Below are 24893 nucleotides of genomic sequence, written 5' to 3'. Positions count from 1 at the left end.
GTTTATTTAATTTTATACTTCACGACAGATATTTATGACATATTACATTTTTTCTTAATTAATTTTTTCACGTCACTTTACAAGTGTCAATGTATATGTTTTTTCTTCTTTTTTCATAAAAGAGTTTTCATGTCAACTTCAACAGGTAGATCGTCCACTTTACTTTATTTTTGTCTCAAAAATATTATTTTACGTTGAGATATGAAAAAATAAAGGTATTCAATTTATTTCATGAGAGTAAAATGGACTTTAATTAAATTTAAATAAACAAGAATTAATAAATCAAACAAAAAAGATTTCTAATCTGTCCTGTTCTGTCATCTTCAGACACAGTCAATCATTTTCAATCTCGGATTTATTACTGTTGATGAAGATTGCACTAATTTATTTAAGGCTTAACTTTGAAAGTACATTAAAATGAGTGAATTAGTTTGGGGTATTAAAAACGGCGACATAGATCAAGTAAAAGATATCGTTGAAAAAAATGTAAGACCGCTCCTTTTGTTGTATGTTTTCATGTAATAAATCGATTTGGTGCAATCATATTTATAACAACGTTTTTTGTTCATAATCTAATGTACATTATGAACAGCAGTAATTTATAATAACAGGATATGGTTTAAGTTGTATTTTTCTTTAAGAAAATCGAATCGTATTTATGCTGTTTTTGTAGACAAGTAATGGTTTTCTTTTAGAAAATTGATGTCAATGCACTGATTGATGGCCGAGTACCTCTTCATTACGCTGCTGATTATGGTCAAACAGCTGTTTTAAACTATTTGCTAGACAAAGGAGCTGATCCTAATGTAAGTATGGCGATAGAAATCTCTTTATGTTCTTATTGAGAACAAGAGAGATTTTGATGAATCATTCTGGTTATTTCTTGTTGTTAGTTTTTTATACTGTTGAGTATTTTATTAAGTTTAATTTTATATGCATTCAGAACCTAATTAAGTTGTTTAAACATTGTTATCTTTGTCTTACATAGATAAAAAATAAGAGTTGTTTTTTTTTGCTATTTAATTTGTATTGCAATTTTGAATATTACAGATGGTTGATAAACATGGAATATCAGTCATTTTAGCAGCTATCTGGGAGGGGCATACTGATTGTGTGAAAACATTATTAAAACATGTAAGAAAGACATTTTTATTACAATAAAAAACATTATGTTATAGAATACTAATTAAAATAAATTTGCAGGGTGCTTCGAAGAATGGAAAAACACCAGATGGTACACCATACTTAGATGCAGCAGAAAAAGATGAAATAAAAGAGCTCCTAACATAGATAAAAGTAAAATTTCAAAATCATAACATATTCTCATAAAACGCTCACATTCTTATTTTTTTAAGCTAAGGTGAAATTGTATTACGGTTATATAAAAAACTAACCATCATATTTTTACATGCATTTATTTATATTGCAATTATTTTTATATGCTGAACATATGAAATTTAGAAGACATGTATTGACTGCGTCCACTAGTAGTTTTAATTTGTTTTACTAATTCCTGTGCGGTAGGACACCTCAAACTGTACAGAGATGCACTAAATATATGTAAGAAAAACTAAAATTATTTATCATTTGCAATGGCACTTACTTTCCAAGGGCCTATACATTTAGCAAATAAATTTATTTTATAAGGTGTGTTAACGCATGAAGGCAAGAAATAAAATGTAACATTGCCAAAATAAAAGGAATAAATTAATAAATTATTTTTTTTATTTTACAAACAATATAAACACAAACTAAAGTTATATACAATTTTGTATTTTATAATAAACAAAACAATGAGAGCATCACAAGTTGCTTAATACTATACAAGTTTCCAAGTGACTTAATGAGGATTCCCCCTAACAACACATTTTTACTAAAAACATTAATCAACATCCAATGAAGACTTACATTTATAAGAAATTTCATAAAGCCAGCTACACCCCTTAAGTTGAAACCGCACAGGTGCTACATGGTCAGACTGTTTTGTTATAATGAAAACAAAATCAAGAAATGCACAGTCTAACTAATAATGCCATTAGCATACATTTTAACTGAACATTTGGATTTTTCAGTTAAAACTTAAGAAACATGTTCATTGGATAGATAGGTTTTTGTTTTTTTTAAACTGTAGTAACTACTACAGTAAAAACCCATGACAAAAATTATAATTAAAGTTCTCCATCGCCAGTTGTATATTTTTTATATTTGTTGTTCTTTGTAGGAGGACAATAGCATGCATTCTTTTGGGCATCCAAATATGATTTACAGCCAAGAGTTAGAGTGCCAGTAAATAATAGTTTTGCTGCACCTTTACAACCTGTAATAAAAATGTTAAAGCATAAAAATCATAATTTTCATACAACCTCTAAGAAATCATAATAATTTTTGTGTAAGCCTTATAAAAATACTAATTTAATTTAAAAACAAATATAGAGAAAATAATATTAGTACTATATTATAAAAGTCTTTAAAACATAAATTTCATTGATAATGTTATTTATCATAATTGAAAGCAAACCTATTAATATTTTTCAAACAATAAACTATCATATGAAGGTGCATGAACATGCTTTATAATTGATAGAGTTTAATAATAACAAATAGTTATAATAAAAAATTAAAAAAATAATTTTGTTAATGCTATCCATAGAGTAAACATAACTACAAGCATTATTTTTGTTTTACACTCCTGTAATAATCTTCTAAAAGTTCTTAATAAATGAATCAAATACACTAGCTCATGTTGCATTAACATGTAGTACAGATTATATTAAGATCATAAATTTGTGCATGTCTCCGAGTTCCAAATTGAAGAAAAATATGTATTTTAATTATTGTTAGGATTTTACCTTTTGTTATAGCGTCTCCTCCAATGTTTACAGTTTTGTATGTTTCACAATAATTATACAAACACCTCTTGAATTCTAAATCGCATATTTCTTTACCACTGTTACAAGTGTCGTAACAGATGTCATGAGCGTCACAACATTTTGTCATCTCTTCAATTGGTAAATATTCTGAAGATATATCAAATCCTAAAGAACCACATCCATCGGATTTAGGTATGTGGTTTTTGTTGCGAACTGGCTTCTGTCCTGTAAGAATGACGTTAATCGAATAAAAAATAATGTAGACCAATAAATATAGACACTTATTGTAAGTAAAAAATACTATAAAACTTGAGTTTTAGTTACCACCAGGACAAGTAAAAATACAATCCTCCTCCACCGCCGCATCGAATACATCATGCAAAGAACGAAATTTATCAGCCACTGTTATTACATTACGAAACATGTCCCCAAACACTGATTCGGCTGATAAAACTGCATCTTTTAGATTTCGTAATATATTCGATCCCACACCCGTGTAAGCGTAGGCAACGAAAGTTAAAACATATATCAAAATCTTTCTATAAGGGATATCCATTGCTCGATATTGTTGTTGAAATCGCTTACATTTCCTAAAATACTATAGCGTAATGTTCTACTTTCTAACTCTGGTTACTTCAACATATAACAATAACAAATCTTTAACTGAAATCTGACGTGTCCTTAAAGAAAAGAAAATTACGTTTACTTCTATAGACATTTTAAACCAAAAATAAACTTTACTGAAATAAAAATGACGTTTTAAAATGACATTGACGTTTAAGTCTGAAATCTTTGAAAGTTTTTATCTTTTGATACATTCCAGTTCAAAGTTTAAAATGTTAGACTTTAAGTTACAATAGAAGATTCTCGCTTTATGTGTAAATTAATACGAAAACTCTTGTAATTAAACAAATTATCAACTTTTAATCAATTGGTGAAAAAAAAATTAAACTGTCTATGGCTCTGATCAATTTTTGGACGAAGAATCGTAATATCCGGTAGCCATGTTGCTTTAAAAAGTTGTCCTTTTCCGTTTTGTGTCGTGAAAATGACGGGTTTTAGTAATAAGGTGAGATTAAAAATATAGATATATTGTACATAATCCGCTAAGTTTAGTCGATATATACACAAATTAATTGAAATATAAGTGAAATTGTGTTAGCGTCAGTGTAAAATGTGTGTAGATTATTGGCAAAATCACACTTCCACTCTGCCTTTACACGTGCTTACCTTCAAGTCAGTTGTTAGCGTTATAAGAATAAATAAAGATTGTTTTAGCATTACAGAAGAGAATTCCAGATTAGCTGTACTTCTTTCTGACATGTATAAAGTTGTTCTATAAATCTGGTTCTCGGTATAGTTTGAGGTTATACTAAATTTCCGGCACGATCAGTGGGTAACCATAACACTTTGTATTTTTCAGGCCATTATCATCGATGGCCGTGGCCATCTGCTTGGCCGCTTGTCCGCAGTCATTGCTAAAGTTCTATTGGAAGGAAACAAAGTCGTTGTTGTTCGATGCGAACAATTAAACATTTCTGGCAACTTCTTCAGGTTAGTATCATGCTCTTTTTAACAACATCTTCACCATTACTTATAATGATGCTACTATTTCGGGTAATTTGCGACTGAATGTCTAGATGTTGCTATATTATGTTCTGATTTACTTTATTTTTTTTAATGTTCTATACATGTGATTGAATTGGTTTTGACTATGGACAAATTTTTCAGAAACAAGTTGAAGTTCATGTCATTCCTGCGTAAACGTTGCAACGTGAACCCCGCCCGCGGACCTTTCCACTTCAGAGCCCCATCAAAAATCCTATGGAAAACTGTTAGGGGTAAGAATGAACAGTCCAAGATTTATTTTATAACAAATACATTATGTTAGTAAAACAATATTTTAATAAATGCTTAGCAATTTATGAGTAAAAGAAAACAAGATGTTATAAATGTTCTCTAATTGTATATAATTTTAAGATTGTACTAATTTGCTCCAGTAAAAATTTGTACATATCTAAAGTTGGTACTATTTTAATCCAAAATACTTTGTGTTATGTACCACCAATTAAAAAATATAACACTTATTTTTCAAATGTTTGTTAGTATTAGATGCATTTACAGCTTTCTGATGATTATTAACAATTTTTACCTACATTATTTGATGTTTATGATAAAACCAAATGTTATGAAGATAATCATCACATTAACACAAAAAATCATTTTAAAATGAACTGCATTCATCCCTGGATAAATTTACAGGTATGATCCCGCATAAGACGGAGCGTGGGAAGGATGCTCTCCGGAGGCTGAGGGCGTACGACGGCTGCCCGCCGCCATACGACAACCGCCGCCGCGTTGTCGTTCCCGCCGCACTCAGGGTCTTCTGTCTAAAGCCTGGCCGCAAGGTAAATATTTTTTGATAATAATTATTTCAACTGTTACTTTCTAGAATCTGTTGAATTAGTGGGCTTTCTCACATCAGTGGAAGAAAGTTACATCTATACTATTATAAAAAGTAAAAATTCCTATTTTTGTTGGTATTGAAATAACTCTAAAACTACTGGGCCGATTTCAAAAATCTTTCTATATTTTGTATATTTATGTAGGCTATACTTTTATTATATCAATACAATCAATAAGCATGGTTAGTTAAAATTAAACAATGCGCAAGATTATCAAATATTAAATGTGAAATCTAACCTAATATTATAAATGCGAAAGTTTAGATGGATAGATGTTCGTTAGAGTTTGTAGCCTAAACGGCTGAACGGATCCAGATGAAATTTGGCATAAATGTAGAACAGAGTATGGAAGAACACATAGGCTTCTTTCTTTTTTTTTTTTTTAATAGCACGCGGACGGAGTTACGAGCGAAAGCTAGTGTTAAAATAAATCCAAACAACAAATGGCATTGTTAAGTCTGTATTCTTAGACATGTAATAATTTCCATTGAATTTGACTATAGAAGCATTTTCTGTCTAGATAGCAGAAATAAACACTAAAATGTATATTTATGGCCAGTCCCCCCAAATTGTAAATTGTCTGATAACAATCCAACATGTTAAATATGTAATAGAAATATGGGATTCTATTCCCTTACCTGACAGTCAGTTTTAAGCTATCTGACCCTCTAGCAGCCAGTGGTGGGACAGGCCCTAAATGTTTATTCAAGTGGGGTTGTAACGGAAGTTGCTTGTAGTTAACAAAAGCGTAGGTGGTAGGCCTTTGTTTTATATCAAAATCTTAGATGTATATTAAAAATAATGTTAAAATTTAAATATCTAGAAAATGTATGATGTTATAACAATGGGTAATTTGCGACTGAAAGTGAACATGTTGCTACTTTATGTTTCTGATATTTGTTATTCACAGTTATTTATCTAACTCTATAGAAAACATAATTAACTTATATATTATTTCAGTACTGTCACGTTGGCCGTCTGTCGCACGAAGTCGGCTGGAAGTACCGTGACGTTGTTCGCAAACTGGAAGACAAGAGAAAGTTCAAAGCTGTCCACAAAGTCGCTTTCGAAAGGAGACTTAAGGTTAGTAATGTAGTTTTTATTTCATATAATGTCCATTATGAATTGTTACAAATTTTGGATAAATAGATAAATGTTTGTGCTTTCTATTTGCAAAAATTGCTGACCAGATTTCGATGAAATTTGAAAAAGATGTAGAACAAAACTGAAATGGACGAGTATAAATCTATCAATAATGATGAATATTACAACTTACCTACATTATTTGAATGCAATGAAAAACATTTTATTCTGAAACCACATTAATAATAATAATTTATTTTAAAGTATGAAGTGTACATAAGTAATAATATCGTTTTCTGTTGCAGAGGATCACGAAGGAGGCCGGGGAGAAGGTGGCGAAGGCGACGGCGCCGTTCACTTCTATCATCCAATCTTACGGATACAATTAACAATAAGAAATTTAAATAAACTTTTGGACATCCAAACCGATGTTTATTTTAGTCAAATTTCCTCAAACTTACTAATATTTGAAGTATAAGCGAAAGTTTAGATGGATGGTTTGATGTTTGAGTTAGTAGCCTAAGTGGCTGAACGGATTTCTATGAAATTTGACATACATGGAGAAGTCAGGAAGAAGAACACAGGCTACCTACTGTTGTTTTTCTTTTAATTCCACGCGGACCAAAGCTCGTGTTAAAATAAAACACTATCAAAGATTTCATTTATGCATTTATTTCAATCTTAATATAAGGCCTTCTACACACCTTCAGCTTAAAACGGAAAACTTCGTATGCTGGTATAAGAGTTAAAACTATACATTGCAGTGTTGCCACACGCAGATATTTAAGAACTCCATAGACTAGGCATAATGAATAAGTTTTTTTTTCCACCGGTACTTTCTCTGAAGATGATACATTATGCCTAGTCTATATATTTCTTAAATTTCTTTGCTGATAAATTAGCAAGTCATTTTGTTTGCAAATTCACCAAAATTCTATTACAAAAGGCAGCATTTTATTAATGCGATTAGAATATATGAGGGTTAAATCAAACTCAATATAAATGATAAGATTTATTAAAGATTAAATATTTTCATTGGCTTACAATGTTTTGTAGTACAATTACTATTCCATAGCAGAATAACTACTTTCTAGAAACATCCATATTACGACTTACTGCTGGAACAAATTATTAAACCACTATTAAAAACTGATCAGTGGCAGTTATAAATTTTTTCAATGTTATTTTTTTAAACATTTCGGAAATGGAACTAAAGTTCCGCGTTTTGGTGGTTGGACATTATTTGTCATATATATCTTGATTATTACTACAGATTTTTATTTTAAATTGAAGCTGCAGTTGTACCACAATGAAGTGTAAATCTTATGTAGAATGTATTTAAACTTATGTACTTAAATTAAAAGAAAAATATCAAAAACATTACACTTAAAATTAATAAGAACTTAGAAATAATTTAAATTTATAGATCTATTGTTGAATCCTTTTTCTTATGTTGTCCCTCGTACCACGCCTTGGAGATCATGCGTTTCATTTCATCATCACCAGTTTCATACCTGTAATAACAAACATAATTTATGGCACACACAAAAAGTAAATAATCTCTTATTGTAGCTTTTTGTTCAAATAAACCTGAATTAGGGTAGGGTCCGAGCCCCTCACAATACATATAGACATATAGTAAACTGGTGATGATTCAAATAACATTTTTTAAGGAACAATTTGGAACATAGCTCTATAATAACATTTAAACTTGGCAATGGATGGTGGGAAATATTTAAAATAAATAGAGAACACCAACAACCTTTGATATAAATTTCTTTGAAGTTTGAAGTATTTTTAATACCATTAGGGGTATTCAAATAAATTAAAACCAACAAGGAGTCCCACATAAAACAAACATTAATTTAACACCCAACTTCACTTTTATTCATGCATCATTACAATAAAAAGCAAACAAATGAATACTTACATGTTCTTCATGAGACTCATAATAGACTCCTGGGGGTCTTTCTTTTCTAGGTCATCATTCTTGAATCGGTTGGTTTTCTGATCTTCAAATTTCCTTTCAATCTCTGTCATGTGAGACCATTTGCTTGATGGATTCTGTTTTGCCAAGAAAATAACCACCATGTCTGGAATTGCAAAAAAATAATAAGTAAACAAATAAGGAATTCTATTTTTGTATTAAAATCATGTTCTTGATTTCAATATCTACTAAAACCCACTGATATCTAGAGCTCTGTTTGCTTATAGCTTGAATAATTAATTTATTGGGGTAGAGTAGTTATTTAATTCCAATTAGGTATATGTCCCCTTACCAAAGAGAAGATTTAACAAAAAAATTAACTAAACATTGAGAGTAGGGAAATTTGAGACTTGTTCAGTAGTGACAAACAAACACATTGGATGTTCTAAATATCATCAAGGTAGGGGATCTACCTTATCCTACTCCCTTAGGATATGCACAACAGGATTTTATCCACCAAATATTCTATCATCCATCATCTCAGTCATCACTCCCTACTTGATCATGCCACCTATCATGTAATCCATCCATCTCTTTCTAGGTCTACCTCTACCGGTGTACCTTCACACTCATAGTTCTCCTTGTAACATGCGATTCATCCCTCCTCAACATGCCCATACCATGCTAACCTTTTACTCCAAAATTTCTCTACCACTGGGACTACTTTCAAACTTCTGCTAATATACATATTTTGTATCTGATACATTTGGTTGTTCTTAATATGATTTTGATAAATGAATTAAATATATTTTAAGAGTAAAATAAATTCTTACCAGTCTTTTGCTTCCAATGACTCTCAACAACATTGATAGATTCAAGCAACTTGTTTATGACCAGAGTATAATCCTTGTTCTCCAAATTTTCAACTATAAGTTCCATTGATTTTTCCGTCAATTTACAGTAGACTTGCTCCTTTGGCAGGTTGTGTACATTTTTAAGAGTCACAAATACTTTAATGTATTTATCCGATTGATCCCAACCTTGTATAAAAATACAATAAACTTTAGGCATAAAAATTTGACAATGTGATCTGTAAGTGCTGAGTTCTATTATTTTTGTAATATTAACATTGTATCTGATATTTTAAATATTATCCTTCCTTTCAGAGGTATAATAGAGCATAATATATGAACAAAAGCACATAATATTTACCTTTTAAAATTTAATTACAATTTTTATATATATAGGCAAATAAACGTGTTACATTTCGGTTTCTTAACCTCTTGTGTCGGTTCATGTTTTCATTTTGTAATGTGACATTGTAGTAAGTACTTACCATATCCATTTAGTTTAACCTGGTATCGCTTTTCTTGAACTGCGGATGTTGTGGGTATCGGACTAACGTCCATAGGAGTAGCCGAAGATGTAACACAATCCTTTAAGCTGATCCATTCAGTTTCCAATTTCCTTACTTCAACAGACAAGAGATCTTGAACTCTCTTGCGTTTTGCTTGTTTAAGTAATAGATTAAGCTCATCAATATCGCTTTTAAGCTATAAAACAATACAAAGGTTAGACTGTGATCCATAAATAATTGAATAAAAATATTTAGAATAAAACTTACCTCGTTTATCTTAGATTCCGACATTTTGGCTGTAAACATACAGTTTATGATTTCTGTCTATAGGTGTAATATAAGCCGAAACGACTGCAACAGATAAAAAGGACAATCGCAATTCAATCACACAATAAATTCACCAAAACTCACAAAGCGGCGATCAAAGTTATTCATAACATGCGCTTCGGTATGAATTTTATTCAAAGTTCAGACCATCGACAATCGTCGAGCATTTTCTAGAAATTTCAGGAATTACCACAGATAACAAATGTCAAAGAGTATACAACTTTTTATATCGTAATTAATAATTTGCGAATCGATTTTATTTTTCGCCCAATTAAAAATGACAAGTTCGTTTAATTTTTTCTTGTCATGCATTACATTTACATTTTTAATCTAGTACATTTCAGTATAAAATGACTTGGAATTTCGAGGATGTAAAATAAATGAAAAACAAATAAATACAAGGAGTATTTTATTAGAAGATATTCTTATATAATTTTAAGCGCACATAATACACCGAAGCCCTATTTAGGGCTATAAATGATTTCCTTTGGATGTAATGTAAAGTACACTTATAGTAATGTTGCCAACATTTCTTGACGAATTGCAGTTACAACGCGCTTCTATTAAACAGATAACATCTACACATTTTTTTCACTCCGTTTTTTTCTCTTTAATATCTATTTTTAAACATACTATTAATCACGTCTGTTCCACTCGAATAGATAAGCAAAACTTTTTTTCACTCAATAAGCTAAAATACATTTTGATTTACTTCAATAGTTTTAAAAGCATTTCAGTAATTTTAAATTTATCTGAACAATAAAATTTACTCATTACATTTGCATGAACATTGGAAGAAGAGGATTGTATTGTTTTAGATACAACTTAAGCTGAGTATACATATAGTATGTAGATTATGAACAGTTGAGCTGTAGCTCAACAACTAAATAGCTCACGGCTCAACGCGATGTACTATAACATACGAGTTGATTGCAAAAGAAACGCAAATCATAACAAGCAGTACATATTGAGCTGCGAGCTGTTTCACTGATCTGCTCCCTGTGAGCTGATCTGCAGATTATCAAAGTTTAGATACATAACAATTATGTTAATAGAAGTATTGTGACAGTTCAGTTCTTGCGGTTCCTGTTGCGGCGCATGTTGGTCTGGCATTGGGGACAGTACCACTTGCCCTTGGGGGGCGCGGTGATGCCTACGCACGGGTAATGGAACCATTCGTATGGACACTGGAACAAAAACATTCCTTTATATATTCAGTTATTAAAGATAAAAAATTATTGAATTAGATGTGAATTTTCACTTGTATGACCTGTAATTTGAATGTTGGCAATAAAATTGTATTTGTACAAGGATCTTATGAGATTAGATTAGTCACCAGTAAGCAAAAATTGCTCAACTAATTCGAAATTATCATTATTATATGCGTGTGTGAGTGACGTACGTCCTGGTTGTCGCAGGCGACCATGTCCCCGTAGGAGACCTGGTTGCAGATGCAGTAGCGCGGCTCGTTGGGGTCGTACGTCCACTCCTCCTCCATGCCCTCCTCTATCACCACGTTGTTCACCACGTTGTTCATACCACTGCAAACACATTTTTTTAAATATATATTAACTAACCAATAAAAAATAAATTATTTTGACTAAGGTACTAAGGCGATTCAATGGACTACTTTATCTCAGGCTATATTCATTATTGTTATAATGGACAGAGAATGATACCAGTTTTACTTTTAAACTAAAAACGGTAAAATGATTTTACTATTACAATATTTTATAATATACTAGCATTTGCTCACGATTTCGTCCACGTGGTATTAAAAAAAGTGTTTAGCTTATGTGTTCTTCAAAACTATCCTCTACATCTACACCAAATTTCATCGAGATCCGTTCAGCAGTTTAGGCTACAAACTCTAATAAACATACATCTATATTTGCAAATTTATGATATTAGTAAGACAATTATTTATTAATCACAATACACTTACACAACAGTAGGCGACGAGGAGCGACTGGCGGCCGCGGACATAGTCTGCTGCGCGTGCGCAGTGCTCGATGTGGCGCTGTAGGTGCTTTTCCTACAAACACAAATAAATTACATTAAAAACACATTTCTCATAGTATATTAATAAAATAAAACCGACTTCAAGATGAAAAAGTCGGATTTCTTTGGCACTGCTTCTTTACGAAAAACTCAAAAGTAATGGACAGTTTTTAATTTTTAAAGTGAGACCAAATGGCTGCAATCACATCAAATAAAAGAAAGATCACAAATCGCAACGTAATTAATGTCCATACATAAAAAACGACCGAATTGAGAACCTTCACCTTCTTAAAGTCGGTTAAAAAATTAAAAATAATAACATGTATGTAAAAGAATTATGTATTATAGTTACTTTTGTTTGTGTCGTTTATTGGAGTTGGTGTGCGTGTGCGCGGCGGTGTGGTGCAGCGCGCCCGCCTGCCCGTGGCTCGACAACCCGTGACCTGACATCAAGACAATACAATTTAAAATATGTTTTTAGGAAATACACGAGGTGTATAAAATCCGTCCATTATACATTAAGTACAATTTTCCATCCAGACAGGGAAGAGACGAGGAGGAACGACGCAATTGCATCTAAGGATGCTGGCCCGAGTGATGGCTAGCATGTTTAGTGCTTAGCCTGAATGGTGACTAGTCTGAGTGGTGATTAGCTATGAGCTAGCCTGAGTGGTGTATAGCTTCAGTGATGACTAGCCTAAGTGGTTGGCTAGCATGAGCGTTGACTAGCCTGAGTAGTTGCTAGCCAAGTGGTGGCCTTAGTGGTGGTTAATTTATATGGTGGTTAGCCTGAGAAGTAGTGGTGACTACCCTGAGTAGTGACTAGCCTAATTTTTTTTTTCATTTATTTACACAAGAAAATATATAATGTTCACAAATAATGGCTTGTTGTTGGCAAACCTGATTGGTGTCTAGCCCGAGCGGTGGCTAGCCTAAGTGGTGATTAGCCAGGGTGGAAACGATTTGTCCAAAAACAAGAGGCTAACAACTAAAACTTTTATATAAACTGAAATAATATACCATGATCGTGTTGCGTGGCGTGTGCAGCGTGCGCGGCGTGCGCGGCGTGTGCGGCGTGTGCGGCGTGCGCGCTGTGCGCGCTGTGTGCGCTGTGTGCGGCGAGCGCGTGGTGCGCGTGGTGCGCGAGCTCCGCGCCCGCCACCGCCTCGTACGACGCCTTCAGCGACGCCGTGCGCCGGCCGTGGTGCATCTACACAAATATTAAATAACATATACAAATATTGAAATTATAGACAAACAAAGAATATTTAAATTTTCGGCTTAGGGCAGTTACATCGCTTTAATTAGATTTCTATGAATGCCGAAATCTTTTTTTTTCTATTATAAAACACCTATGGACAACGCAATTTTGAAAGGTAGGCAGAGACCACAAACTTCCGTTTGGCGCCCTACTGATATACTCATTCTGATTCTCGGTCAACACATAATTTAAAGTTTTCAAGGTCATATCGAGTTTAGAAAACTGATTAAAATTACGTCAAATAGTATGAAGATAGTAAACTCACTATTTTTTCATTTTAATCTAAATTATAAAACATTTGGATTATTTACAACTAAATAAATATTTTTGTCATTTCACCTTTTCATACTCCTGTACCAGCAAGAAAAAGTTGTCAAAAATGTAGAAATCTATAATTGTTAAAAAATAAATCTTACTAATATTTCATATACCAAAGTTTAGATGGATATTTATTAGAGTTTGTAGCCTTAACGGCTGAACAGATCTCGATGAAATTTGGTAGAAATATAATAATAATGAATAGTTTATATTACCTGTTGTGTGGCGGCGATGGCCTGGCTGGCGGCCACCGCTATAGCGCTGCCGGCGTGGCCCAGACTGTATGTGTCCCGACCCAACACCGCCTGGGTTCAATGTTATTTATTTTAAATTGCTAATTCCCTAAACAATAATTATAACAAACAAAATTTCTCACAAAGATCTGACCTAACAAATTCTATTTTTTTTTTACTTAAATCTGTACAAATTGTTTGTACTACTGTTAGCTTTTTTTTTAGTTACATGACATTGTTTAAATTAGTCAATGTAAATAATCTGATCCCAATTATACAAATGTAAATATCTAAATATAACCTTTTTTCTTATATAACAATCTATATTAATATTAAGAAGAAAGATTTGTATTTTTGTATGCATTTAAAAAACTAAAAACTATTGGGCAGATTCAAATATTCTTTAACTAAAGAGCTATGTTATAACTGAGTAACATAGGGTATAAATTAAAATTTACATTTTACGCGGGCGAAGTCGCGAGCATTTTCTTGTATTTTAAATACAATATAATCTTTTCTTCGGGTTCTTAAATCTTATGGTTTGTGAAAACTGTACATTCTCACTGGGTAGTTTACAATTTCCCGTGCGGCTTCATCCGCATGAAATTGTGAACATTTTATTTGATTTTTTACATTTGTCAAATTCTTAAAAGCAAATGTCAATATGACATGACAAACTTTACCAATCATTTTTTCTTGATGTTGGCAGCAACTTATGGTCTCTTTCCTACATTTGGGTTTTTATCCAATATATTTACACCCTAAGTTTAATGGCGTGAAAATATATAGCCTAAAGCGTGACGTAAGTGTAGGGCTTTTCATTAAAAAAAGAATTTTTCAAAAATATGCTGTGATTGCTGACATCTTAGGCAACAAAGAAGTGTGTGTTTACACGTTATTACAATAGTATAGATAATGATTGGATATAGAAAATATGAATATAATTGCTAACCTGTATGGCAGTGTCAGTTCTGGACATGTTGCCGTTGGCTGCGTGCGCGCGCGCCTCCCTCGTACCCCAACTGTCGCGTCGCTTCTCCGCTCGGATTCTATATCTACAAGGGGCAAATATGCATATTTAACTACATGCCAAGGAAGGGGATGCAATCCCCCTCCCTATCCCCGAGAATCCCATAAAATAAAACAGATATAAATATATTGAACAAGCCGCTTAGCCTAAACCTTGTTTATGAGTAACTAAGCTCGAGGGCTCCCTCAGGAGCCTCGGCCCGAGCTTTTACTTCGTCATTATTACCGGATTGGGACAATGCTCAAATGTGTATTTAATTTCAAGTCAAGTTGACATATAGATATAGTTTGATAATCAAATGTAACACAAGTGTAAATATATTTTTTACACATTAGGAATGAAATAATAAATAGAATACAATTTTCCCACAGAGGGCATGGCAATTCCCCCGGCTAATGCAAGCTAGATTGAACTTTTTCTCGAAGTAACAGATCACATTAACACCTTTATTTAATGAAAAAAGAAACAAATATGATGATATTCAAAAAGAAAAGTAACAATTACTGTAACAAATAGACTATTTGTGTGATTTAAACATAATAAAATGTACAAACCTATTTTCTTTATAATGATTATTACTAGATGAGCCGGAATGATTAGTGTTTGTATCAAGGTCTAGGGATCTCTTTTCCAATAGCTCTGTGATACCTTTGTTGTCCGCTTCCAATTCACATTTAAACTTATGCAGTTCTGTATCTGTAATTAACAATAATAATTGTTACATAAATATTAATTATGGCCAACAAGTCATGTTGTATAAATCACACTATGGGTTTTGGGAAACAATGATACAGGTTCTCTAAGGGAGAACACCTTCAGATAATTTTGTTCTATTTGATTTAGTTTTAATTTCTTATTCCAGTTTTTGAATATCTACTAACTATCAATTACATATAACATAGGAATTTTGTTGAACAACACAATAATTCATGATTTTTGAACCAACATACAATTTCCCATTTTAATTTTTGTCTGTTGAATTTTATACTAAAAAAAACTCTTTAATGTCTTTTAATAAATTTCATGCCATTACAATTTTTGTAAGTAACACACCAAGTTAGTTAGCACTGAATGTGTTAATGTGTCTACCTCAAACATTTCCTCACTGAAAGGCTGCAGCCTAACTTATGTTAAGAGTAACAAGGTCAGAGACAAACAGTTTTAATAACAGTAAAAAAAAAATACAAACCCAGCCTGCGTAAGTATCTGTCAACTAGATCATACATCTGACTGGCCAGTGTAACTTTTTCTTCGGCTTCCTCTATTGTCTTATTATAACCCTTCTTAATATCAGCAAACTCGGTGTTAGCCTGGTCGGTATTTATTTCACCACGGCGACATCCGCCAAATAAAGTTCTAACCCGTTTCTCCAATGTATCCATGTTATCTAAAGAGGTTTAATACAATTTAAAATTGCAATTATCTTATTTAAATTAGATTTTAAAGAATTTAGTGGAAATATCTTTAAGTAAAATGTCTATAAATGTTTTGTTTTAGGTTTATAGAAACCTTTAAAGATATTATAAAGAGTAAATAAAGAAATCAAAATGATTTGCAATTTGTAAAGTAAATGTAGTTTGTCATTTTAATTTTGTATCTTGAAAATATTGTGAACTTTATTGTATTACTAACTTTGCACAGATAAATCCATTTCCCTCATTTCAGTAAATCTGTCTCGAAGCTCTTGAGGAAGATGCTCAATCACTGAAAGATACCAAAATAGTAAACAACACTGTAAATAAAAACTAAGTATTTGATATTTTCGAAATATTTTTCAAATATTCGCGCCATCCATTAATATTGATCCATGTTCAATAATGCCAACCGTGAGTACATATATGGCGTCATTGCTGGTAGAACAAAGAACTCACTTTCCAGATAATCCTCGAGATAGAGCATTTTGGTGAGTATTATCACAATGTTTATATATCAATTACTTTAAAAGAAGTAAAGGCTAATAAAATTTACAACGAATTAGTAAATACGGAATAAATGCACACGTTGACGTGATACTTTCCGTCACGTCACCACTTTGTTTAAAGGTTAGTGATGTACAAAGTGTAAGTAATATATTTTATCGAATTGGCACTTTTCTTTAGGTATGGTAGGAAAGATAAAAAATTTAGTAATTAATATAAAAAATAAGCTAAACCTGTACCAAACAGACTCAACTAAATAACGAATGGACAAAAGTTGTACAGCAAATTTTAAAGTTCTACGTTTTTTAGAATTCTACATTCTTTGACTGACAAGAGGTTTGACTATTAAATAGATTTAGACGTGTTCTCATTGCTATATTAGTTGTAAAACTAGGTTATTTACAAATATTCATATTTAATCAATCCTTTGTGCGGTTTGTGATTGTGATGAATTTTCATTTCGATATTACCAGAACATCACTAATAGAAATGTCTACCAACCTTGCAAAACCTTGGTGGTTTCGTAAAAATGCGTTCGTATTTCACACAAGCAGATAAATTATTTACCTATTACAGATTACATCATGATTCGCAGACCATTAACGGAAATAACGTTAAAATTAGATGATTTACAAGAATACGAAGCAATGCGTCGAGATCAAGCAAATAATTCTTCAAGGAATGAAATTTCTGAGACACCCAGACCTCTCGGTAACGGAGCTAAAACAACCGAAGAAGTGCACAATCGAATTGGTTATGTTCCTAAAAAGAAATCAAGCGGGTCAAGTACTTCATAGGTTTTGTTTAAAAGTCATTTATATTTTTTTATTTATTCAAGCTCTTAAGTTACAATTATTAAACCAATGTAATTAATAAAGTAATTGATTTTTATTTACCTACCAATTACTTCTCCTTTCGGACCTTAATGTGTCTGAGGTTCAAAAAAACTACTCTTAGTTAAATTTTCGCAAGCGAACGTTTAATTGCAATGTAGTACCAATAAATATTGATGACAGGGAAGGAGTAAATGGATTTACTACTTTTAAAATAAACCTCAGTAGTATTTAACTTTTATTAATTCAAAAACGTGAATAGTTAAAAAGATTACAAAGTGTTCGACATTATCATAAACATTTAAATAAGTAATAAATGCACAAATATTGCTTTTTTAATATTAAAAGGTAACAAGTGTTAATGCTTTAATTTATTGGGTTTTGGACTTGTTACGTAATCTGGATACTTCAAATCATTTTCTTGTTTCTTCATATTTCGCTTACGCCAAATAATGCAAAAAATTCTGGAACAAAGGTAATTAATGTTAATGATTTTATTCGTTAGATAATTTATAATGTTCTAAGTCCATTATGCTATTGCTAAGTAAAAATGCTTATTGACTGTATAAGAAAAATTATGATATCATTTACCTCAAAGTAAGAAAATATAAAATCTCGGCTACGCTGAGTATCGAGAAACCCATAAACAATCCTAAAAGACCTCCGCAGTTCGCCAAAAAGTCCGTTTGACCATATAGTTCCGATCGTCTAGAAGTGATAAACTGAGCTTCTTTGAAGAAAATCATAACACGAGCAAATTTTTGACTGAAAATAAATTGTTGAATAAATTATTTTAAATAAATTAAACTATGCACAAAATAGCCTATTACTAGTCATTTATATCGTGCAAAAATAAATAAAGAAAAGAACTTACTCAAGAATGTCATCTCCGATAGTAACATTAAAAGCGGTGTACAATGCCTTCCAATCGTAATCAGCTTGTGAAGTCTCAGCTTCATATTCTATGGAGGTGCAGGCTGGCAGGCATTTGCAGCGAGATGCGACCTCTCTCGCCACCCCTAGCGTGTCATTCTCACTCGATTCTTCCTCTAACCTGGACTCTATGGCTACTGTAACTAGCTCCACTAAACAAAAGAAGGTAAACTAATTGACACAAAGAAGGTTGGAGTTTGTAAAAGGACGGAAAAGTCGGAAACGTGCAGGTCATGACTCAAAATAACCTTTTTTAAAACTAGCGTACCTAGATGTGGTACTAAAAATCTAAAACACAATAAAGTTTTAGTATTTGTCGGATAATAATCTAGTCATTAAATAAGTGGAGAACTATTACCGAATTGACTTACTTTGAGATTTTTTTATGCAAGCAACACTACCGGCATTACAAACGGTCATGCCGGGGCCGTCTGAAATAAATTCAAAAATTAGGTTAGACGAATGCTAATAGTTGCACAATGCACAATATATTAAAGTCTGTATTCAACTCACGCGGCATGCCGAAATGAACGCAGCCACAACGCGCATACGTGAAATTGGTCAAACATTCCACTTCACAATTGGCCTGAGTGTACACCTTGTAGTAACGAAGGTAGCGTTCGCTCGGGAAGTAGCATTGTCGTCTAAAAAGGGTATTCAATTAAACAATAAAAATATACAAAGACTTTGTGGATATTCCAATGTATAAACCTGGGTTTATTTGATCATATTGCCCATAGAAAAGATTTCTATGTCAAAAAGCAAAATATTGCGATAAAGAACACTGATACCTAAAACAAAACCTTCAAAGAGTCAATAAATGAGCATATCCAATAAATCAGAGCTAATATTCTGATAATCAAAGGCATACATGTGATTTATTTCTGCAGTTAACTATTTACTGTTAGAAACGTTCATTGCATCATTGACCAAATTTACAAATGATCGGTAACATTTTCGTTTAGTAACAATGTTAACACTTGCACTGAGGGAAGATATGGCTTGAGTCCGTCAGAGGTGGTCATCATCTTGGGCCGGACGGCGACCACCACCTCCTGCGACAGCGGTGACCGGAAGTATTGCTGTGACAGCCGTGGTAACTCCGCCGGGTTGTGGAGAAGAATCTAAAATATAACTAACTGTTGCACTCAGTTGTTTAATGATTACTGTGAGAACCTTAGTGGTGGTGCTTACATTTTGTATAGCAGTCACTGCCGCCAGTGTAAATAGAACTCGCTACTCTGTATAAATAGAGGTGACGCGCGACCAATGGCTAAGTGGAAATGGATCTTAATGGACTCACTAGTAATAAACGTACCTTGAAGCCTTGCACAGGTCCTTTGCAAAGGTAATCCAGATCGATTTCTTTGGTTTGCAATAAAAATGTTAAACCAGCTTTCGCACCATAACCCTGGAATTACATGATTATTATAAATTTTTTCTACGAAGGAAGTAATCTATATAAGAAAATAATTACCGAGCCTCTGTGCGGGTAGGTCTCTAGTGGTGCGGATGGTGGATATCCCTCTTCCAAAGACCATCTTTGAATGTTATCAGATGTAGAATTAACTATGGTACTTTCCAAGTATTGGTACTCTTTGTGTAAACTGAAAAGCATATCAAAGTTATTTGAAATGACCTCGACCTACTTCTAAAACTACGAGGAAGCACAACCGTCTATCTTTTTAATGTATGTAACATGGCAACATTTATTATTTTCCTTTGGTCATATAGAAAAACTATTTAGTTCCTCTTTAGGAGTTCGTATTAACTCAGGTAAAAAGTAGACAATACTTCTCCGTCCTAAACAGATCCTCAGCACTCAATGTGTTAAATGTATAACAGACACCATCCTCTGTTAATATCGGTGAGAATAGATTCGTACAACTGTCTTTCGGAGTGTCTTTCCATTTGCAACCGAAGAAAAATTCCGATATATTTGGTGACACCTTTGAAAATAAGAAATAAATTAAATTACATAGTACCATTTACTCGTATTATCGATACTAATATTATAAAGAGGAAAGATTTGGATTTTTGGATTTTTGTATGTATTGAAATAACTTAAAAACTACTAGGCCAATTTTAAAAATTGTTAATTATTAGTGAGTAACATAGGTTATGTTTTTAACTATTTTAAATTCCACGTGGACGGAGTCGCCAGCAACAGCTAGTAATAAATATGTTTTGCCTTTAACAATGTACGTGATGTAATGATTTATCAAATCTTTTATTACCTGTTTCAAATTTTCAACTGTTGCATTCCCGTCAGAGAACTTGCGACCTCTGGCGGGAGCCAAGTGATCGTCACACACCAATGTGATGTCTTCAAACAAATTTCTCCTAAATTATGAAACAATTTATGGTTATGATTACTTAAAGCCTTACCAAGAATATAAAATCCCTGGCCCGAGGGTACTTCAATCGACTTATTTATCGTCACTATCAACGGATAAAATTGGTACCATATTTTTCCTGCAAATGGCGAGTGCTTTTATATTTCTGGTGAGGCTATACATTGGGTATTTTCATTATAATTTATACCTATAATTCCTTATTATTCTTTTCCTCGACTAAATATGCAATTAACAACAGGTTTGTTAGATATTTTTAGTTTATTACAATATGCTAATGCTGATGAATACTTCTCTGTATGTGTTAATTTTTTAGGTGCATACTTTTTTCTTATAAAAATGAAATTGATATAAACAAACATACTCTTCTTCCGTCATTTCCATGTACGTCTCATTGTTTTTATATAGATGGTAGTATTTTGTAAAATTGAATCTTGTTTGTAGTGACTTCGTTTCAAAGCAGACAGTTACGGCGGGGTAAGGTATCTGCAATAATATTTTGAAATTCATACAACTTCAATTTATATCCTCGTGCTGTGAATCATATCCACCTACAAAACATAATTAAGACGTGCGTTTGCATTGAAATAATTAGGGACTATAATGTAATTTAGAAAATCTTTCGTTAATTTAAGACAACAAACTTGAACCCTGACGACAAAAAAAATAGTTGAGACAAGCCGTTTTAAAACATTACAGAGAAGTCTGTTAAAAATATAATAATCATCATCATTAGTAAGCATCATAGGGGATCATTGATCTTCATAATAATCTTTCCCCTCTGCGCTTATCCCATTGGATAATGTGCACACACTTGAGTAACCATACTTATAAATACCTGCCAAACCGGAGTAGAGTTTTCGGCAAAACTGACTATGACGGGACTCTCGTTCCATTTTATCCAAACTTTTCTTATTAGACCGGCACAAAGAATGACGCAGCAAGTAAACATAAATAACCAGAAAAGCCTGAAATTCAAAGTAATTAAACATAAATAACCAGAAAAGCCTGAAATTCAAAGTAATTATGTCAAAAAAAAATTATAAAGAACATACAAACACACCGGTAGAGTTAGAGAAAAAGATGAATGGATTGCGTAAAAGGTGACATGATCAAGAAGGGAGTGTTGACTGAGATGACTGAGAATCGAGTTATATAGAGAACCAAAGCCCGGTGCGCCGATCCTACGGTAGTAGGATAAGGTAGAGGAGATAGGACTGTTGGGTATCTACTACGAGATCTTAAAGGTTGTTCATATTTAACTTACTTTTCAGCAGGAGTTCGTTCTTTCTCTCCGATGTACTTAAGTCCATGAAGGTTGGAATTGGCCGTGTAGTCTATCAAATATTCCTTAATGGTAAATCGTTTACCCCTTCTGATTTGTGGTGCTTCATGACTTTTCTCCAAATCATTGTCCACACGCCCAACACTACTCGATCTAAAATTAAATTAAGTTTTTATTAACTATTGTTTTTTTTATTATTTTTTTAATGTTACTAAAGAGACAGAAACCTCGAGTGTCGCTTCATGGTGTCCAGGACTAACTGAAGTAAATCGCATAATGCTTTTTGTATGCTTTTTATTTGGGCTTGGTTATTTAAAATTGGATAGAACCATTACGAATATCCCCGAGGATTTGTCTGCCAATTATGAAATTAAAATGTATACCCAGAAATATTCCCATAACATAACATTTCACCTACTATCCCAGGGGTGCCTATAATCAGAATTACATAATAAAATTTAAGACTACCAAGTATGTTTATCCAAAACAATGTTTCGCCTTGTCTGATACGTAAAATACGCATAAAGGTGTATAAACAACAATTGGTCAAGAAACAAATTAAATCTCAATTTTGTTTAGAATTTATAACTTTAAACAAATTAAACATAACAGTTGACAGCCCTAAGTTATATGCGTTGCAAAGTGTAACTGTATACGAAATAAAATACGTATAATATGACGAAAGTATTATTAAAGTACTGTTTCATTCACATAATATACTACTTACTCGTATATTAAACTGACCCACCTATCTTTTGACATCAACATTCATTAGTTTGATGGCAATTAAGTAGATATTAAATTTAAAAACATGTATGTCCTTTACGAGTTGTGCGGACATAAGTATATAATATCTTTATGATATAATTTAAAAATAGAATCGATTGTTTTTTTAAATTAGAGACGTATTCAACCAACTACTTTTAGCTAACACTGCCTAGAATATTTTAATATCGCAAAAAGTATTTATATCGAGAGAAAAAATAACGAAACAAGTAAATGATTATTGATTTGGTACAAATATGAAATTGAACACGTTCAGTCAACAATTCGACCTTGCTAATAGATTGTTAAAGTATCTAATGACATAAATATTTTATAAGATGGAGCCAAAGGTGGAAATCAAGGCCTTCAACTCTCACATCGACAAGCCGTGTGCTTTATTATTTACAGTATCGGATTTAAGTATTAAAATGTGTTTAGTTAGAATTATACCTTTTTCAGAATTAAGTACCAATTTGTTGTGTCTGCAGATGATAGCTCGTCTAAGAGCACAAGCGTACCTTCTAGGTTAAGATGAATGTATGGTGTAGTCTAAAGTAGGTATTATTGGGGATAAGAACGATACCTAAATCATACTACTAAAGCCTTTATTTCTTGTTGAGGTGATAAGATTAAAGCTAGATACTTTTAATATTTTAAATTCACAACAAGACTCTTTAGACTAAGGGTAAAGAAAGTTATAGGAAAAGGAGTAGAAAGGTAATCTTCGTTCAATACGTAATATTTTATTCCATTACTCGATTGTGTTAAAAATTGTTTTTAGTTAGAAAACTACTAAAACAATTTTACTGACTTTTGTATAGAGGGTTAGGTTATAATTTATTAAAACAACCACAAGCTAAGATAGACAAAAAATAAAACCGTTAGTTTGTATTTGAGACATACATAGTTTATTGGTTTTATCATCTAGCAGAGAATGTAAACAAACATGTAAATAATCGATAGTAAATATCGATTAAGTATCAACAAATCGGTTATGAAATAACGTTCAACGTTAATGAACAAGGAACTTGTGATTCATGTGAACGATATTGACGGGTAATAGCGTATTGTAATCCAAACATAATAATGTACGACAAGAAGTAAAGAGGTTATGTTATAATTGTATAGGAATTTTAATTGTTACACTAACAATAACGCAAACTTCAATTATTACATTCATTGATTTAACAATAAAATAACTAACCTAGAACTTAATACACCAATGATTGTATTATAAACATTATTGAAAAATAGACTAAATAAATTTCAAGTCAGATCATTCAGACTAAACCCGTGTTTGGTTTCTTAGAAGTTTTATCTCGATATTTATTTTAGCAAATTCCATACTCGCAGACCTCATTATTTTACCGTATTCATTTACAAAGGTTAATTATATTTTTCCCTTATTACATGATTTCGCAATCATTTTACATGGGTGTTTAATATTTTTTGGTAAATTCACTTATTTGTTTGATCCGCCATAATAAAACATTTTCATATTTTGAAAGTTATTAATATAGTAAGCCAATAACTTTAAGATAATCGTTAGCTAATTATAATTATGTACTCTTGAGAACAAGTATCTAAAATTTAACCTAATGATTTAGGCATAACGTACACTTATGAGTTATAGAAAACGAGGGTTTTCAATTCGATTTCTATACAATAAGTTAGCGGTGTCGAACTCAAGGCCATGTGAGGTCGGTGTATAAGTGTTTGTGTTTGGGTGTAGAGTTATTACCATATACACAATGATTGCGGCAAGATTAGACAAGCCGTGGAGCTGTGTGGCGCGGCGTGTGCGTGCGGTGCGGTACGGCGAGCCCGCGTCGGCGTCGATTCGTCCTTCCCCCACGACTCGATGACTCGATTGTAATAACACCACGTTTTTTACATTATAGGGACATTTAATTAACACGTTCCGTAGTATTG

At 32.4% G+C, this 24893-nt stretch overlaps 6 protein-coding genes across 6 annotated transcripts; 2 read left to right on the top strand and 4 right to left on the bottom strand.

Moving 5' to 3' along the window:
- Window positions 1–330: 330 nt before the first annotated feature.
- LOC106110742 (myotrophin-like) lies at window positions 331–1701 on the top strand. Its single transcript, XM_013292638.1, has 4 exons — window positions 331–486; window positions 696–806; window positions 1051–1134; window positions 1204–1701. The coding sequence occupies exons 1-4, from the start codon at window positions 418–420 to the stop codon at window positions 1288–1290; spliced, it is 351 nt and encodes a 116-aa protein (XP_013148092.1). The 5' UTR covers window positions 331–417; the 3' UTR covers window positions 1291–1701.
- A 39-nt stretch (window positions 1702–1740) lies between these two features.
- LOC106110740 (group XIIA secretory phospholipase A2) lies at window positions 1741–3616 on the bottom strand. The gene is made up of 3 exons (XM_013292637.1): window positions 3195–3616; window positions 2850–3095; window positions 1741–2317 (listed from the first exon to the last, which is right to left on the bottom strand). The coding sequence occupies exons 1-3, from the start codon at window positions 3424–3426 to the stop codon at window positions 2169–2171; spliced, it is 627 nt and encodes a 208-aa protein (XP_013148091.1). The 5' UTR covers window positions 3427–3616; the 3' UTR covers window positions 1741–2168.
- Window positions 3617–3837: 221 nt separating this feature from the next.
- LOC106110925 (60S ribosomal protein L13a) lies at window positions 3838–6843 on the top strand. Its single transcript, XM_013292883.1, has 6 exons — window positions 3838–3939; window positions 4294–4424; window positions 4602–4711; window positions 5133–5278; window positions 6296–6418; window positions 6724–6843. Exons 1-6 carry the CDS (start codon window positions 3919–3921, stop codon window positions 6805–6807), a joined length of 615 nt encoding a protein of 204 aa, XP_013148337.1. The 5' UTR covers window positions 3838–3918; the 3' UTR covers window positions 6808–6843.
- A 574-nt stretch (window positions 6844–7417) lies between these two features.
- Window positions 7418–10192, bottom strand: LOC106110825 (calcyclin-binding protein). Its single transcript, XM_013292747.1, has 5 exons — window positions 9970–10192; window positions 9682–9898; window positions 9179–9385; window positions 8349–8511; window positions 7418–7932 (listed from the first exon to the last, which is right to left on the bottom strand). The coding sequence occupies exons 1-5, from the start codon at window positions 10006–10008 to the stop codon at window positions 7839–7841; spliced, it is 720 nt and encodes a 239-aa protein (XP_013148201.1). The 5' UTR covers window positions 10009–10192; the 3' UTR covers window positions 7418–7838.
- Window positions 10193–10421: 229 nt separating this feature from the next.
- On the bottom strand, window positions 10422–16933 carry LOC106110823 (inhibitor of growth protein 3). The gene is made up of 11 exons (XM_013292745.1): window positions 16744–16933; window positions 16505–16576; window positions 16062–16259; window positions 15427–15568; window positions 14795–14897; window positions 13825–13914; window positions 13051–13240; window positions 12383–12473; window positions 11975–12064; window positions 11432–11570; window positions 10422–11216 (listed from the first exon to the last, which is right to left on the bottom strand). The coding sequence occupies exons 1-11, from the start codon at window positions 16769–16771 to the stop codon at window positions 11100–11102; spliced, it is 1260 nt and encodes a 419-aa protein (XP_013148199.1). The 5' UTR covers window positions 16772–16933; the 3' UTR covers window positions 10422–11099.
- A 961-nt stretch (window positions 16934–17894) lies between these two features.
- Window positions 17895–22641, bottom strand: LOC106110821 (sodium channel protein Nach). Its single transcript, XM_013292744.1, has 14 exons — window positions 22424–22641; window positions 22179–22349; window positions 21750–21879; window positions 21276–21397; window positions 20795–20900; window positions 20352–20506; window positions 20035–20164; window positions 19876–19968; window positions 19542–19681; window positions 19071–19201; window positions 18929–18988; window positions 18499–18709; window positions 18216–18389; window positions 17895–18088 (listed from the first exon to the last, which is right to left on the bottom strand). Exons 1-14 carry the CDS (start codon window positions 22438–22440, stop codon window positions 17983–17985), a joined length of 1746 nt encoding a protein of 581 aa, XP_013148198.1. The 5' UTR covers window positions 22441–22641; the 3' UTR covers window positions 17895–17982.
- Window positions 22642–24893: the final 2252 nt, after the last annotated feature.

This window comes from Papilio polytes, unplaced genomic scaffold, assembly GCF_000836215.1.
Source record: "Papilio polytes unplaced genomic scaffold, Ppol_1.0 DF824191.1, whole genome shotgun sequence".
Taxonomy (NCBI): domain Eukaryota; kingdom Metazoa; phylum Arthropoda; class Insecta; order Lepidoptera; family Papilionidae; genus Papilio; species Papilio polytes.
Note: the sequence above shows the minus strand (reverse complement) of the source record. Positions and strands in the feature narration are given on the sequence as shown.